This window comes from Vespula pensylvanica, chromosome 22, assembly GCF_014466175.1.
Source record: "Vespula pensylvanica isolate Volc-1 chromosome 22, ASM1446617v1, whole genome shotgun sequence".
Lineage (NCBI taxonomy): Eukaryota > Metazoa > Arthropoda > Insecta > Hymenoptera > Vespidae > Vespula > Vespula pensylvanica.
The window spans coordinates 2,353,569-2,371,952 of NC_057706.1; the positions used below are offsets into that span (position 1 = coordinate 2,353,569).

General features: G+C 38.0%; 1 protein-coding gene and 2 long non-coding RNA genes across 6 annotated transcripts in view; 1 reads left to right on the top strand and 2 right to left on the bottom strand.

Annotated features, from left to right (window-relative positions):
- Window positions 1-18,384, top strand: part of LOC122636531 (transmembrane protein 132C) — a 90,472-nt gene that overhangs the window by 55,551 nt on the left and 16,537 nt on the right. For 3 of the 4 annotated variants that reach the window (XM_043827842.1, XM_043827843.1, XM_043827844.1), the window contains exon 2: window positions 10,232-11,372. In XM_043827842.1, coding sequence (XP_043683777.1) covers window positions 10,232-11,372 — 1,141 coding nt within the window. Of the gene's footprint in view, window positions 1-2,895; window positions 3,030-10,231; window positions 11,373-18,384 lie in introns of those variants that run through there. The other variant, XM_043827845.1, reaches the window with a different exon arrangement.
- Window positions 1,797-15,720, bottom strand: LOC122636548. The gene is made up of 3 exons (XR_006328977.1): window positions 15,222-15,720; window positions 2,763-3,011; window positions 1,797-2,373 (listed from the first exon to the last, which is right to left on the bottom strand). It is a non-coding gene; the product is annotated as an uncharacterized LOC122636548 (long non-coding RNA).
- Window positions 9,266-10,277, bottom strand: LOC122636549. The gene is made up of 2 exons (XR_006328978.1): window positions 10,187-10,277; window positions 9,266-10,082 (listed from the first exon to the last, which is right to left on the bottom strand). It is a non-coding gene; the product is annotated as an uncharacterized LOC122636549 (long non-coding RNA).

Sequence of the window (18,384 nt, forward strand, 5' to 3'; positions counted from 1 at the left end):
AACCACAATGAACATAGCGAAGGTTCGCGTGAAGATCTGGAATTTTAATATAACAGTTTCGCTCGATTGCACGAAAACTTAGTTCGAAGTAGTTGAAGTTCGCTTCAAGTCTTGGAGCACCAGAATGCTCGTACGTCGTTAAAGCCAGACACACAGACTAGAAGAGTGAGAGAGATAAATAAATAGATGGATGTATGTGCGCGTACGCTCGCATTTGTATGTATATGAGAAAGAGAGAAAGACAGACAGAGAGAGAGAGAGAGAGAGAGAGAGAGAGAGAGAGAGAGAGAGAGAGAAAGAGAAGGAAAGAGAGAGAAAAAGAAAAAGAAACGAGGGGAAAGCTTATCGATTTTCGTCGACCTACACACGTACATATATACATATACACAACATGGAGGGTTTGTAAATTCTACGGATTGCTTCGTGACCCATTCCAACTAACGTCTACTTACCACATCGTCGATTTTACCCAAGGGTCGACGAGGACGAGTAGAACGACGATGACGACGACAACGACAACGACGAAGAAGAAGAAGAATACAAGAACGACGGGGTTTCGAGATATACATACTGACTTCCTCTGATATCTTTCGACTATCTTTAACTGGATGCAAGGGGAAGAAGGACGATATCCGCTTTAACACAGCGGTCGCCTATTTCATAGGGCATACGCGCAATTCGTCCGATTAGATCAACGAAAAATGGGTCGTACTGAGATAGAAAGAAGAAGGGTGATATCCTCTTTGATCTATCTATATAAACTAGAAGCTCGTATACCTTTTTACTTCTGCGTAACGTATCGTTATTTGTATAAAAAAAAATATATATATATATATATACGTATATACGTGTATATATAATCTCTTTTTTTATTCCCCTCACTCGAAGGAAAAAGAAGAGAGAGACAAAAAAAAAAAGAGGAAAAGTTGTACGAGCTCGAACGAGAATGTTACGTGTCTTCGATTTCATCCACCTTCCGATATATTTTCTTTTCCTCCCTAATTTTTTTTTCATACACGGTTGGGTTATCGAAACCGGCTTTCCCGGCATTGAAGTTCCAGACAGCAACGATCTACGAGAAAGTACACGTCGTCCGTTGAATTTGATCTTTCCAGGTGAGATTGGAAGGACTAGATTTATCTTTCTCTACGACGATTTTTATAAGACAGTATTGTTCTCTTTTAACCTTTTATTTCTCTCTCTCTCTCTCTCTCTCTCGTATTCTCTTTCGGTTCGTCTTTATATCTATATCTATATATATATATATATATATATATATATATATATATATATAGATATATTTTTCTTTTTCTCTTTTCTTTATCCTCAGGAACAAAGTGGTGCGGAAGCGGAAACATTGCGACGGATTACGACGATCTTGGGCGATTCGCCGAGACCGATGCTTGCTGCCGCGAGCACGATTATTGCGACGATATTATCGAGGCTATGATGACCAAGCACAATCTGACAAACCCTTCCATCTATACAAGGTGGAACAGCTTTTCATTTCAGCGCTTATTCGTAACTATAGTATCGTTTTGTTTCTTTAAAGGAATTGAAACGATGAAATCCGAAATATCGTCTTCCACTTTTTCTTTCTTTTTCTTTTTTTCTTTTTTCTCTCTTTCTCTTTCTCTCTTCGAACGAATTATCCCAAGACGATATCAATTTTTTCCTTGTTTCGTGATATCTCGCTCATATATAAATATTGATCGATAATACATATATTATATTTTATATATGTATATGCGTGTAAGACACAATAAGTCGATCTATAGATCGATCGATCATTCTTCGTCGAATCTTCTTCTTTCGTACTTATGATTTTGATCATATTCCAACGAGTTATTTTTATTCGTACTTTCTTAAAAAATGTATTAATGATTGATTAACGAGTTTAACCTGTATACGTACTATACGTATCCACTATATTGTTTGCTTGTCGTCCACACATCCCGTGGATTATCGAGCGACGTTACTTTTATTGCTTCCATATTCTACCGCTCGTGTCATCATTACGCGTGTCGTTTACACGCGTGCAGACGCAGCGACGTGTCGTCTACGTTGCATCCTTTATTAGTTCGTTCCAACGAACTGGAATAAATGAATCGCAATGAAACTCGGGCATAGTGATCGCTAGCAGATACAATTTGAGTGTCATAAACAAAGGATTAATCTTTTTTAATTCCTTTTTTTTTTTTATTCCTTTTGTTTTTGTCCTCTTTTTCGGCCCCGGTAGAGAAGCCAAAAGTTATTGGCCATTACATCGTGATTAGCTACGTTTGTTTCAACATTTATTATAGTCGGCCATTGATTTTCTGATTATTTCCGATTTTTCCTTTCCTTCTTCGAATAACGACAATTTTGATGGGTCTAACAAATATATAGATACGTAAATCCATATAATATTTAATCTACTGAAATAAATAAATTTATAATATAGCATGTTATATATGTCGGAATAAGAGAATGTGAAATTTATAAGGATTTATTTAACAAATTTATGCTGGCCAATAACGGACGACTTCTTTTTTATTATTATTATTATTATTATTATTATTATTATTAAATACGTTATTAAAATTCAACATATTCTATCGTAAATTGACACGAGTGTTTGTACGATATTTTATATATATATATATACACACACATATATATGTGTGTATGTGTATATATATATATATATATATATATATATATATGATAGTATCAAAAGCGAGTTTCGCGTGACGAAAGATAATCTTTTGGGATCTACTTACTGTTCTCCCACGGGATATGAGAGGTTGTCGCGCGTATTCCAAGTCCTCCCTTTATCGATATTCAATAATTTAACCCTTCACCGTTCCTCCGGTGACCAACGACGGTGGCGTAAGGTTGCATTGTTCCTGCGACGAGAAGTTCTATGACTGCCTCCAGCGTTCGGGTGACAAAATTGCTAGTAAGATCGGGTTCCTCTACTTCAATGTTTTGGACACGAAGTGTTTCCGCGAGGACTATCCGATTGTAAACTGCAAACGTTATGCGAAGTAAGTTCGCTTTTATTTAACAGACATATACATAGTATGTTCATACGATCCATTGAATTTCTAAGGTACTTTAATGCGATTAAGTGATTCTTTTTTTTTTTTTTTTGCGAAAAAAAAAAGAAAGAAAAAAGATTTTTCCAGTAGAAAATTGAAACTCAAGATGTTTATCCGTGTATATAGGTTAGGTAGCCATTTTTGAAAACGTTTCGACGCCATGATCCCATATGTCGTTGTTAACGATTCTTCAGGGATCTGTTTTACCAACTGAGAAATGCTTCTCGATGCAAGGAACTGTGTACTGTACGGTAGACTGGAAAATGAAGAACAGCGACCACACGGAGAGTGTCCTTCAACGTTCAACATTGGAAAATCGGTGATAGGTGCATGGTCAGTCGAGTAAGAAACACGAGGAATCACTTTGACGTTGTCGTCGTGAAGAAATCTCATAGGCCACCCGATGAGCAGTAACACATTGTCCTGATGGAAGAGCACACTATTTCTGACGGGGTTCTTCTTATTGGAAACATTTCTCGAAAGAAACATATCGTCCATGAAACATCTTCGTGAAATGCATCCCGTCATTCTAGTAGAGCACTTTTTGAAACACAATGAACGATGATCTTTCTTTTTATCAACTCCAAAGGACATTCTCGGTACGTCCGTTCATTCCTCTTTATTTCAGTCGCGTCATTCTTGCATCAAGGATTCTTCAGCAAATGTAACAGATCCCTAAGAAATCGTTAACGTCGGCGTTTCCAAAAAAATGTCTAGATATACTAGAATGACTATGTTAAGAATTAAGTGACAACGATTTCAACTTTCTTGTGTAAGTAGTTTTTCAGGAAAAAAAGGAAAAAAAGAATTAGGAGACCTTAGAACTTGAATGGACCTAGTATATATATATATATATATATATATATATATATATATATATAAGTTCTTTCTCTCTTTCTCTTTGTCTCTCTATCTCTCTGTCTCTCTGTTTCTCTCTCTTTCTCATTCGCAAGGCTCAACGAGCTTTTTCGACGGCACCATTGTCACGAAACTACCAAACCGGAAAATTTTCCTGTCGCGATAACGCGTCTTTTAACGTGCGACATTCTTCTTCGGAAGTAATATCGCAAGGACAAAACTCACTCCGTCTAAGTAAGAAAACCAAAGGCCGTAAGAGTTCTTTGCCAAAACATTCTGCGGAAATAATCTTCTTGAAAGTATCGCGTTGATCTTTTGTAGTGGCCTATGTAATAGAACGAGCTTGTGCGGATATCTCCTCGATAATGTCCCGATAAGCCACGAGAGGGAGATTATGAGAAGGGTAGGTTCAACCTTTCAAGGACACGGTGTGCTGCGCGAAACTGTACAGAAATAGAGGCAGTGAAACAGAGAGAAAGAGAGAGAGAGAGAGAGAGAATCTCTACGATAACTTGAGAGAGGAAGAGAGAGAGAGAGAGAGAGAGAGAGTTTAAAGGACGACGTGCTAACGACCCTTGGCAGTTATCCTAGACGGTGTTTGGAGTACGAGCTGGACGAGAGCCAAACGAAGAGGTATCAGTGGTTCGACGTGCCTCTATATGCCAAAACGACGATGTTCCACGATATCAACGACGTCAATCCGATCGGATTCGCGCGTTCTCACAACTGAACGCGTTTGGCCATAAGCGAGTAGTTCTATCTATCGAAGAGCAAGCAAGAGATAAAGAGGGCAAAACAGAGAGAGACAGAGAGAGAGAGAGAGAGAGAGGGAGAGGGAGGGAGGGATAAAGAAGGACAACAAATGGATTACGCTCTTGAAAGCCATCACCGAGAACATTTTTTTTTTTGTTGCTTTTCATTTTGTGTCTCTCGTTTGTTTATTTATTCATTGATCTTTTCTTTTTCTTTTTTCTTTTATAATTTGTTTAATTTTTTGTTCTTTTCTTTCCTTTTCTTTTCCCTTCCTTTCGATTTTTCATTTTCCTCTTGTCCGTCGAACAAGTCCATGTTCGAACTTGATATATGCCACGCTTTAATAAAATATTATCGTGCCGGTGAGCTCCATTTCATTTACGAGCTCACGCGTCAGAACGACGTCGCGCCTTTTTACGCGGTCAACTCGTTTACTATTCATGGTCTATTAACGATTTGTCCTGTCGGACGATTATTCAGATTCCGTACGGTCGCATGTTCTAAATATATTTCTATATATATATATATATATATATATATATATATATATGCATATCTATATATACTGTATGTATGTATGTCTGTATGTATGTATGTATGTATGTATGTATGTATGTACGTACGTACGCGCAATCACAATTCATTATGTACGCAAAGAGGAAATAAAAGTAATTAAATGGCACAACAGGAAGAAATAATTAATGCTGATATTTTGTTATCTTTTTCTTTCTTTTTTTTTTCCTTTTTTGCGTTTGCTTTAATGTGCCGTTATCAATATGGTAGAAAGATGATCGTTCGTTCGTCAAGCATCTATTGCGATGAGATAATAACGAAAGACTTCATGAATTTTCAAGATTGCCGACATTCGTAGTCCTCGTTGAGTGATACAATCTTTTTTCTCTTTTTTTCTTTTTCTTTCTTTTCTGTTTTTTTTTTTTTTCTTTTCTTTTCTTTTTTTTCTTTTTCGACGTATAACTCGTTCTTACCGTTTTCACCTAAAGAAGATTAAATGTAGTCGGGAATTGGAATAATGCATGAGCCGAAAAAGCATCGAAATGTTGCGGTTACTCGCGTGAAAAACTATGCTAACGAGAAAAAGGGTGGAAAGGTGGAGTGGTGGGCAATGGGAGTGGAAAGGGAACGAATGGGAGAGAAAAAGAGAAAAGGACAAAAAAAAATACCCGCCCGTTTAACATCATTATAATTTACGCACCGTTGGTCGAATGGACTTTCTTTTTTTATGATTTTTTCTCAAATTTTGTTTTTCTTTTTCTCGTTTATGAGACAAAATTTTAGGTACTACGAAGAATTACTCATTACGATGCGTCTAATAATATTTGTGAGAATGTTCGAGGGCACGTACGACGACAATTATCATATATATCCATATATATATAATTCACTTAGTGTACATTTACATATATATATATATATATATATATATATATATGTACATTTATATATATACATATACATATATACACTAAATAAAAATATATATTTTTGTTCCATTATATATATATATTTTTTTATTTATTATATACATACACATTTTTATTATATATATATATAATATATATTATATAATTATATACACACACATACATACATACACATACATACTCATACAAGAAGTGTAAAGGTGCGAGAATGTAAAAGGGGTTGTTAAAAATTATTCAATTACTCAAACGGATCGAAGAATTATCTAGCCGCTGCTTATTATGCAAATAGATTCGCAAGGCCGAGAGAGAAAAAGGAGTTAAGGAGGATGAAGAAGTAGAAAGGATAGAAAGAAGGATAGAAAAAGAGGAAGTAAAGAGTAAAATAAGTGGCGTGGAGTAGGATAAGCCATGGCAAAAAGGGAGAAGTAGGAGGAGATGGTGAAGGAAAAGGAGGACGAGAGGGGGTGTTTCACGGTCCTTCTTTTCTCGCGTTTTCCACCACCATTTTACGTGAAGGCGAGCGTGGGCAGCTGGCGCTTACTCGAGGATTTACGATAAAATTTATGTTCGATTCGAGCGGAGCCTCTCACCATACCTTACCGTTCCTCATGCCGATTTACAACTGGTCCTCTCCTCTTACTCCTCTCTATCTCCTACTCCTCTTTTCTCACCTTTGCATCTTCCAAGTTTAAACTCGCAAAGAGGTACGTACTTACCTACCTTCGCAAACTTTCTTACCAAGAGGGACACTGTTTTCCATGGCTCTTTCAAACCGAATGTTCTAACATTGCGACGTACAATCTTTGTATCGTCTCGGAAGAGAACGTGAGAGTGAGAAAAAGAGATAGAAATATTTATTTATATGTATGAAATAAATAAATACCTTTACAGAATGAGAGAGATATAGAGAGGGATAGAGAAAAATATATATATATATATATATATATATATATATATATATATATTATAGAAATAAACAAACATTTAATTCTTTAAATTATACTTCAACTAACAAGACGACTAACATACACCTTAAACGTTAATCGGACGTTGACGATTTTTTAAACTCCAGAAGAAAGATCGTCCCGACGCTGTCGACTTTTTTCAGAATTAATCATTCCTTTGGAAAGCTCTGGTCTCGAAGGTTCCAAGATAAATAGCGATTCGAACGTCGGCGCTCATTTTTCGGACGGAAGAAAGCACGAGCTAATAATGATTGGCACGAACTTTTGCCGAACTTTCTTTCTTTATTTCTTTCTCTCTTTCTTTCTTTCTTTCTTTCTTTCTTTCTTTCTTTCTTTCTTTCTTTTTTTTTTTTCGTTTCTTCGAACTCTTTCACAACCTTTAATTCCAGAAGTCTCGTTACGCGAGGATGCACTAGGTTGTTCGTTTTATTCGCATTCCAACGCTGTTTAAAGTACGCCCTGGCGATGATGATTAAATGCCGCGACGACGTGCAGATGTCGTAACAGAATTTGTCACGTTATACATGTTGTAATTAAATGTCGTCGTTTGGAATTAATGAAAGTAGAACGTTCGGTCGTGACCCGCCCCCTCCCTCTTCTTCCTTCTCACCCTCCCTCACCCCACCCCAGTCCTGATCGTCGCGTAATACTTTCTTTTTTGTCCTCGGATTATCCTCGACCAAAAAAAAAAAAAATAAAAAAGATTTTTATTTATCGTTCGTAAAAATCTGTCGACAGGAAATATATATATATATATATATATGTCGACGATGTATCGAGGAATTTATTATTATCGATATATCGATCTAAGGAGGGATTGAGGGCGAAGAGTGGAGAGAGAGAGAGAGAGAGAGAGAGAGAGAGAGAGAGAGAGAGAGAGAGAGAGAGAGAGAGAGAGAGAGAGAGTGGAGGTAGGCAGCAACGTTACGAACATTTGCACACTTGTATAACAGAAATCTCGAGTCGATAAACTTGCTACTTTCGGTGGGAGAAATGTAAGAAGGAAGAAGAAAGTGTCTCCCCTTCGGAGCGTATCTACTGGAAACTTTGTTATGCGAAATGAATATCCAGTATATAGGGGAAAGTTTGCTAGAAGAAGGAGAACGAGAGAGAGAGTGAGGGAGAGAGAGAGAAAGGAAGAAGTTACTGGATGCAAAACTTTTTAACACAAAAGGCGCGGCTATCAAGCATATTGTTCCGTAACGATTTCGAAAGCCCCCAGAGGTGGATGGCTCGAACGATTTCGTCCAAAGTTTCGCGAATTATGTATTTCATAGGATTAGGTGTAACAAACAACGAACAGTATGCATATCTATTCGCCGTAAACACAATGAAGTTACGATACGTTTCTAACGAATTATTAATGATCGCGTACAAAAGAGAGAAAGAGAGAAAGAGAGAGAGAGAGAGAGAGAGAGAGAGAGAGAGAGAGAGAGAGAGAGAGAGAGAAGTGGGGAATTGTATTGTTTTAGTATAAATAATAGAATCCAAGAAATACAATATATGTTTGTTCTTGGTTATCGTTTAACTACCGATCGCATAATTAGAGTATATGTTTCAACTAGGTACGTAACACTCCTCGGTGTCAGAGCAAATCCGGAGAAATTGCTTGTCAAAGCCGAGGGCTTCGCGTGGACACTATGATCCAAAGGGGTGGTAGACTCTACGCTATTATGGTGTAATCTCTATTCAGAACCGCCAACAAGTTTGCCAACGTCGCACGATGTAAGCGCCACGGGGCACCTATAAGACCCGTTAACAGAACGGCACTAACGTCGTTTATATTCAAGGGCTGAATTCTCGGGACCGTACGAGAATTACGGGCCGCTAAAGGCACCCGTGTTTCGAACCCTTCCGATACTACATACCACGAGATTTTCAAGTATCCTATACGAAGGTATCGAATTTGCGGCGAACGTAACACGAGTCGGCTTTTCATTCGGCGGTTTTCTTCCATATATTTATTTATTATATTTTCGCATAAGATATAAACGAAATTATATTCCATTTTGATAGATAAATGAATTTATATTGGAAAATAAATGTAAAAGCTTTTAAGAAATGTCGCTTCTGTTTGTAAAACGTCGTAAAAATTCGTGCTACGTCTATCTTCTCTTTTATTCTTCGTTTTCATTTTTTTTTTCTTTTTTTTCTTTTTTTCCCCCCCTATAATAAAGTATCTGGCTATCGTATAGATCGATGTGCATCGATCGAACAAGGCAATCTTCTCGGATCGATCGTTAGTTATAAGTCAGGAACTAGGTTCCGGTCACTACTAAGCGTACTATGAATAGACCCGTATTTCTTTTCAAAGCTTAGGTATAGTTACGTTTCAGGCACACGTGTCTTAAGATTAATCGAGTCGCTAGAGCACGATGAAGCTTAAGTTTCGAATTCAATATCTCTCTCTCTCTCTCTCTCTCTCTCTCTCTCTCTCTCTCTCTCTCTCTCTTTCTCTCTCGCTACCTTTGCAGTTGAGCGAGGAAGCTTACAGCGAGACCAACGTGATACCTTTATTGCGGCTGCTGAAAATGAAAAATTTTACGAGACCGAACTCCAGTTCTACTAAAATCGTAAAACTTGACAGAGAAATATTTCCTTTGAGATCGTATAATGATTTATATAAGAAGAAGGTAGAAAATTGTTAACACGCGATTAATATATAAACGAATAATGGATATAACCGTGATCCATAAAATTTCAATGAAAATCATTATTCAGAATAGTTTATTTCGATGATCTATATCTCCGTGTCTGAGAATCAATATTCACGAAAGCGGAAAAGCATTTCTAAATGTCTGCCGAAGCGGAACGAAATTGCTGATGCGCTTGGTTTACAAGAACAGCGTCTCGATGTATAACCCCTTGATCCTGAGCATCGTTCTTCTCGGAATGCAAATTTAACCCTTATTCGTAGAACCTTACCAACGTAGGATGCGGTAGATACTACTCATGCTTTTTCATCATCAATCATGTTACATCTAAATACATAAATGTAAATAGATAAAATTGAATCGAGGGTACGGAATGAACGAAAACGAAAACTAAAACTAAAATGAAAACGAAAATGAATATAAAATAATACCGTTGGAAATGTTTAATATAGGGGACATGGCTTTTATCATTGCAGATGTTGCGGCATCGGTGGAGGTCCATTTCGAGAACAAAGATGGCGGATTCTTTTTGAAGCATACACCAAGACCATATTACCCATCTCGAACGGATACGATACCAGCGATAGCTGCATCATCTACGGGTACAGGTACAAGCGTATCGGCATCGAACAGTGCTGGTTCGGTACCTTCACCGCCACCAGGCTCGGTTTTATCAATAGACAAGTTCACCGTCTTTCAAACGAGCGAACCAGTGTCAGTTAGAGCGAGCTATGGTCCTTTCAGTACGAAGCAGACGGTACCGGCCCGTTATATCGTACCCGATCCATTGGATGCTCTACCAGGACCGGAGACCAGACGCAATTTAACAGCCGCGACGATAATGGACGCTCAGGAATTGGGTGCTAGACATTTGGACATGTCCGCACATTTAGTTGGTAATAGCGTGCCTAGGGATTCTCCAGTCCTTCGGGTTTTATTCCACGCTGGAAGCGAAGCCGGTGGTAGAAGACAATTACTCCTTGCTCGTCATCAGAGGGTTTGCGTTGTTCTCCACGCTAGTCTGGCGACACCGTTGAGAAGTTTGAATAATAACGGAAGAAGAGAATATTCCAGCTCCTCCAGTTCTTCAACATCGTCGTCGTCATCATCGTCATCGTCATCGTCATCTTCGTCATCCTCCTCATCATCCTCAACATCAACTAACTCTGCTTTAACAGCAGCGTGTAGTCCGGATGGCGAAAACGGCGTTTGCTTGGCCCAAATTACGATACCAGCGGATTGGTGGGCTCCTCTACCTCCTCCTGATGCTTCCGGACGTGTCAAGGTCGCCAAGAGCTTGCCGAGGCTCGTCCAGGTCGCTTACTCCGTACTGGAACCACGTACCGAGGACGTTGCCTCTGGTAATTCAGACGGAGGGGCAGCTTTCTGCCGGCCAAGAGTGCAAATTCAACCAGTGACGCCACTCGGCCAAGTGCCCCTTGCGCCCAATCGTGCGGCCTACAAGGAGCTCAAGGCCGACGATTCTCTCACGCTACTCGTACCTCACGGCCCGTTATATCCCAGATCGAGGCTACACGTTCCGGCCTTCCTACATCCGGCCAAGCTGACAGATCTCAGACAGGAACGCCCACCTTTGGTCATAGCCGTTTATCTCAGGTATGTTCGTCTCTTTCTCTCTCTCTCTCTCTCTCTCTCTCTCTCTCTCTCTCTCTCTCTCTCTCTCTCTCTCTCTCTCTATTTATCTTTCTCTCTCTCTCTCTCTCTCTATTTATCTTTCTCTCTCTCTCTCTTTTTCTCACAGATACTCACTCACTCTTTTACTAGAAAATTTGTGTAATGTTAAAAACGTTGCTAGAAAGAAGAAATGTAGAGTGCTTACAACAAAATTTCTTTCCTTTTTACGATCCTTAAACGAGCAACTCTCATTCTGTAAGGTGCTTTTCTAAAGTCGTAAATTATAAATACCGTAGTAAGAATTTAAAGGCAAAATATCGAGGTTCCTTCCATTTTAAAAAGAAAGCAAGATATATATATATATATATATATATATATAAAGAAAGAGAGAGAGAGAGATAGAGGAAGAATCTCTCTCTCTCGAGTCGACTTTACATTGTAATTCCTCAGCTCCCGCGAATACAGCCAAGTGACTTTTCTTTTTCTCCTTCCTGATACGCTCCGTTCTCCTGATTCTCCTCATTTTTATTTGGATAAAAATCATTGCGGTCCTAGACCGAGAGTTCGTTCGTTCGAGTAGCGTTCACAGATCTCACGTCGTGCGTATTTCTCAAGAAACTCGCTTCGTTCCGTCACGTTCCCTGAAGCACTTGCCGTTCTTCGTCTTCCAAGATTCTGCGTTAAGCTTGAGCACCTGCAACGTGTAGATATATAAGTAATATTTCTGAAACGTTTCTACCACGTTTTTCTTTCTCTCTTTTTCCTTTTTCTTTCATTTCTCTTTCTCTCGCCGTTTATCGATTTACACGATTACCTAATACGAAGATTACAAAAGCGAAAAGAAATTTTCTAATCGGATAAATCATTGAATCAGTATTTGTGTAAGTAAGTACTGTTAACGTTTCACTCGTTAAGAAATCGATAAGTCCCGAGAAAGGAAAGAGGCAGCTTCGTACGAGACAGCGCCTGTACCACGTTTACAACGTCTAATGCTATCTGCATTTCTACCAATCCGCGTGAGAAACGCAACATCCGGTTAGGAAAAGTGACGTAGTCGTAGTCATCGTCTTCTTCTTCTTCTTCTTCTTCTTCTTCTTCTTCTTCTTCTTCTTCTTCTTCTTCTTCTTCTTCTTCTTCTTCTTCTTCTTCTTCTTCTTCTTCTTTGCCGTTGTCATCGACTTCAGAACAGTTTGACGTGACCCGTTTCAATGGCGATACCACGATGGATAAGCGAACGCAACGTTATCGGTTACGTAGACAGACAGCCAGAGGTGGAGGAGAAAAGGTCAACCGAGGTCATCGGAAGTTAAAATCATTTTCGTAATTTTTGCATCGGATCATCTTTAAAAAAGAGTACAAAAATAAAAAATAGAAAAAGCTAGAGACAGAAAGATGTATATATATATATATATACATATACAATATATATATATAATATATATGTATACACACATATATATATACATATGTATATATATATATATATATATATATATATATATATGTATGACCACAAAGATATTTCGAACATTACGTAGTAGTGGGCAGTTTGATCATTCGAGTGATCTCTATGTAAATGGGACCAACAGGCTAGCCGGAAATAACTCAATCCGAATGTTGTAATTGCCTAGCAAACGCAGCCCCATTGAGAGAAAGAGAAAAAGAAAGAGAGAGAGAGAGAGAGAGAGAGAGAGAGAGAGAGAGAGAGAGAGAAAACCTGGTTTAGTCCCACTCGAGCTCCATTTAACGTCGCAACCCCGTTCTTTCTTTCTTTATTTTCTTTTTTCTTTTCTTTTTTTTTTTCCTCTCCTCCCTCTCGTTTTCTCCGCACCCCTAATACCGCATCGCAGCCATTCATTTCTTTATCCCCCTCGAACATAATACCGCATTAGCCGTTTCCCGCGTTAACCGCGTACACACGACGACTTTCATACGGACGACAATACGAGAACCGTTTACCCTTTTCACGCCGGTACTCTATGCGTGACATTTTATTATTCGTAAGCTACTTTTTAAAGAAAAATTAAGGCCACTTCCGTAACGAACAGTTTTGTCCTACGCAATTTCTATTTTATTATCTACGAAGAAAAGATATGAGAATCCTAGAGGGATCCTCGTAAATTTACGAAGTTATCGCTTTCGTTCGTTCTCGATCATACAATAGATATCGGTTCGTAAATTATCCCTTAGCATTCTCGATAAATCAAAGGAACTTTTAAAACAAACGATCCGATAGCATTTATCGAATTTCCTCTCTCTCTCTCTCTCTCTCTCTCTCTCTCTCTATCTATCTATCTACCTTCACCCCCCTGTCATCCATCCCTTTCTCTCTTCCGGTTTACCATTTGGTAACAGAACACACTCAATCAAGAATCATTATTTCCATTTAAACGAATTTACCCTTTACTCCGTTGGACCTCGTAAAATTAATAAATCGCATTAATTAATTTACTTGGTTATAACTTGAAATCTGGAATAATCGAATCAGAAGGACTTATCGATCGATCGACCGATTCGATTTCCGACGTCGATCCCGATGAATTATTTAAAGTTAGTAGATTATACTTACAGACAGTTTGACGATCGTGTTCGTTAATTAATTCGATAGATTCTTAAGGCGGTAGGAATTAACAATAGATATCGATGTAAGTCGAGTAGTCAATAGTAATATTTGCAAAGATCGTCTCGACGTTTCCTTTAGCGCGTAGATATCAGAATATTACGAATTTCCATATTTCATTTTATATAAGATCCCCTTTTTCTCGACTCTCGAGAGCAAGCTTTTCAAGTAATAGAATCTATCTAGGTAGCTACCTAACATATCTACCTACCTACCTACTTACATACCAACCATTTATTTGTATTCACAGACAGAAGGGCCAACGAGTTTGTACGAAGTCTCGTAAGATCCGTTGGTATTGTTGACTTTTAAAGGAGAGGGAAACGACAATTTAACGACGTATCGCACTAATTTATTCCCGGCGATAGGAATTTTCTTCCGGGCAAGTTAAGTCATAGTTAAGGAACTATTAAGTACTTGTTAAACGAATCGTCGCAAGTTTAAACTCGCGCCCGCAAGTCGCGCCCGAGTTCGAGACTTTAAGCGAGAACGTAGCAGACAAAGTATGAACCCGCAATGCGCCGAGTTGAAGCACCATGGATATGCATAGAATAATCCGCTACAAGTATTGCGATATCGAATAACATTCTCGGTTATCGATAGTAATCATATTTCAGATTTGCAAAGAAAAACTTTATAAATTTGTCTACGAGACATTTCACAAATTGGATAACGATGAAAATAAATGTTTACTCATTGAAGATATTTCAAGGATCGAACGATAATAGGATTCTTTTTTCTTTTTAGATCATTGTTGTTATTATTATTATTATTATTATTATTATTATTATTATTATTATTATTATTATTATTATCGTTATATAATTCATTTATCAGCAAATTTATTTATCGCTAAACGTTCTCGTTAATATAAACTTGTAAAATCTTCCATACGATCGAATTTTTAAATATTAGAACGATTTATTTAAATAGCAGTTGTACGATATGTAACGAGGCCAACGTCTAGAGGTCAAGCGTCCTTTTGTTTCAAAATAGAAAAAAAAAAAAAAAAAAACAAATGTATCGTAGAAATAAAATATCGGAAAATCGACGAAATATTCTACGCTATTTTAAGAGAAAATTTGATGCGATCGATGTCACGAACCAATGGATTCCAAGTTAACTTTCTCTCTCTTTCTCTCTCTTTCTCTCTATTTCTATCTCTCTTTCTCAAGACGATTCTCACCGTAGAAGATCGAAAAATTTCTTACCTTTTTCCATGTAGTAACGCTGTGGTAGTCCGCTTTGACGCTTTTTTTCCTCTACTAGACTACTAGAATTTATCTTGGAAATGTGTTTGACTCCTCGGCAACTGGCGTATAACGTCGACGACGAGGAAAACGCGATCAAAAGACACAAAATAAATATTCTTCGAGTACAGCGTCACTTTGGATCCACGACTCTCTTCTCTTAGAGAGATAGTTACTATCGTTGGCGTCGCATAGACGCGTTGTTCCTACTCTCTTCCGCCTTCCTCACATTCGTAAGCTCGCGTGTAATAACGACCCCGTGACCCGGCTCGCGCGAATTGGAGCGTAAGTTCCTCAGAAGGCTCAGCCTCGAGCCTCGAACGAACGATTCAAGACGATCATATATTTCCTTGCTTCGCAAATAAGAGAGAGAGAGAGAGAGGGAATGCGTTCTTTTAAAATTGCAAAAATTAGATCGATAGAAATAGAGCCATTTGCGATTTCTTTTTCTTTTTCTTTTTGTTTTTTTTTTGTTCCTTTTCTTTTACTTTTTTTCTTATCTTTCTTTCCTTTTTTTTTTTTCTTCAACTATGAGAATCACACTCGAACTCGATAATTCGACCTTTCGAGCTTTCTCGAGGAACCTTCCTTAAAAGAGGAATATCGAGAGCGACTTTTTTTCTTTTCTTTTTTCTTTTTTTTTCCTTCTCTTTTCTTCTTTTATTTCTTTTTCTTTTTTTTCTCTAGTTCTTTGTTCCAACTCAGTGATATGAGAAAAGTACTCCCGCAAATCTTGCAAGTATCAGGTACGTACATACGTAGGTACCTTGGTGAAAGACACCTGAAAGACTTTTGGAAGTTTTCTGTAAGTAACTGTTCGAAAGTATCTCTACCTTTCGTTAACGCCCTCTTCTAAGATATTCCTCTGGCTCCATTTCTTTTTCTTTCTCACGTCATGCATATAATTTATATCTATGTTTTTTCTTCTTCTTTTCTTTCTTTCTTTCTTTCTTTCTTTCTTTCTTTCTTCTTCTTCTTCTTCTTCTTCTTGTACCTTTCACCTTTCGATAGCTTTCATACTTCTCGAACTTTTCAACGCGGATTTATTAATAGCTATCCCACGCATTCTCCCAAGAGTACGTAGAGACGATCGAGTTACGCGATCGAGATAAATCAGAAAGAAAGAAAAAGAGAAAAAGAGAGAGAGAGAGAGAGAGAGAGAGAGATAAGATTATATTAGTCTATTCCTCTGACGAGACATAACCAACCAGAGACTAGAAAAAAGAGGAATAAGATTCTCTTACAACATAAATTCTTGGAATATATCTTAATGGTGGAATGGGTGCAAAAGATGGAACATCGGACTGTGAAAGGGTTAAAAGCTCTCACTTCCTAAAAGAGTACCACTTGACTCTCACTGAGACCGTGATCCATAACGCGTTCGTTATGCTCCTGGGAAGTAAAAGTCTAACAACTCTTACCGTAGTTCAAAGTTATACAACCTCTTTCGTCCTCCTATTTTTTCTTTTTTTTTTTCCTTTTTTTTTTCAAATTGATACAGATTTAATCTTACTCCATCTCCAAAATTCCTACTTTTTAAAAATGATGTTCTGGTGGATTAAAAAGCCAGAAACAACTGCGAGATTGAAATTGAAATTGGAATTACTAGGGGTAATCTTTAAAATGTTGGAAATGTTGGAAAGAGAAGCTACCGGGGGGATGTATATTTAATTACGAAAAATTAGTTAAAGATATGATCGTTCGCGTTGCGTAAACAAAAAACATTACAAATTTTGATTTCGCCGGCTAAAGCTCTGTAACGCGCTGAGAATTTTTTTTCTCTCTTTCCCCTCTTCTTCTCTTTTTTTTTTTTTGATATTTGTGTTCTTTTTTCTGTTTATTTTTTTTCCTTTCTTTCTTTTCTTTTTTTTTTTTTCTTCATACAAAATGAATGGACGAAAAAGTTATTTGCTACCTCCATTAGTCCGAGTTAACTTTTACGCGAGTCTTTAATTATCGTGTTTTCGCATACTGCGATGTATTCGTAATTGGACAGAGAGAGAGAGAGAGAGAGAGAGAGAGAGAGAGAGAGAGAGAGAGAGAGAGAGAGAGAGAGAGAGAAAGAGAGAAAGAACGAAATACCATGGTAATAAATCGCTCGGAGGGAATTTCAAGTTGATTCCTTTACTTCCGAACAAAATTTTTCCCTCGTACGTCCCCCGCGGTTGGTATTTCTAAAAATTTTTCATGAACAGAAAGAGAGAAAGAAAGAGAAACAAAGAAAAGGAGAGAGAGAAAGAGAGTAAGAGTAACAAAACTGTGGATGGAAAGGTACTTAGCAATACGCATCGAAGCAATATTAAAAAGCATGGTCAGAGTATTTTCCTAGTATTCTAGAAGCAGCACTTTGCCGAACGAAATTGCAATGCGAAAAACCGCGATATTATTGCAATAACCACTGGCCAAGCCGATATCCAAACGAACACATCACAAAAATACTTTCGTGTTGTGCCATACCATGCCATACTGTACTCTGCTATGCCGTACTGTGCCGTACTGTGCCGTACTGTGCCGTGCCACATCGCGTTTGCGGCGATCGGCCGGAAATCCAATACGTACTCGGGCATTGCAAAGATAACGCTCGGCTGGGAATCGAGAGGGATAATTGGACGAGGTGTGGAGGGTAGAAACGTTGATGAGGGTTGTAATCGCATTATTCCAACGCGTTGCCGTCGCAGCGCCAAGGCGTGCCGGATAATCGTTTTTACGTATGCAAATGCATTCGGCAAAAAGACTGCGACCCTTAAAAGGGATACGCGTCGTTAAAAACACCCTGCATCTCTTTAATGATTCGCGTCCATCTATGCGCCGTTTAAACGAAATCGACGACGAGTACCATTATGAGCGAACGAGTGAGCTCGTTGCTCTCTCTTTTCATAAAGAGAGAGAGAGAGAGAGAGAGAGAGAGAGAGGGAAAGAAAAAAAAAGGAAAGAAAGAAAATGAAAAAGAGCAGTGAAAAAGAAATTCGTACTTTTTAATGATCTTGAATGAAGAGCTAAACAGAGAGAATTTATAATAAAGAAATTCGATAACGAAATAATAAAGTTAATATACTTTTCATTGTTTCTTTTTTTTCTCTTTCTTTCTTTCTTTGTTTCTTTGTTTCTTTCTGTATTTTTTTTT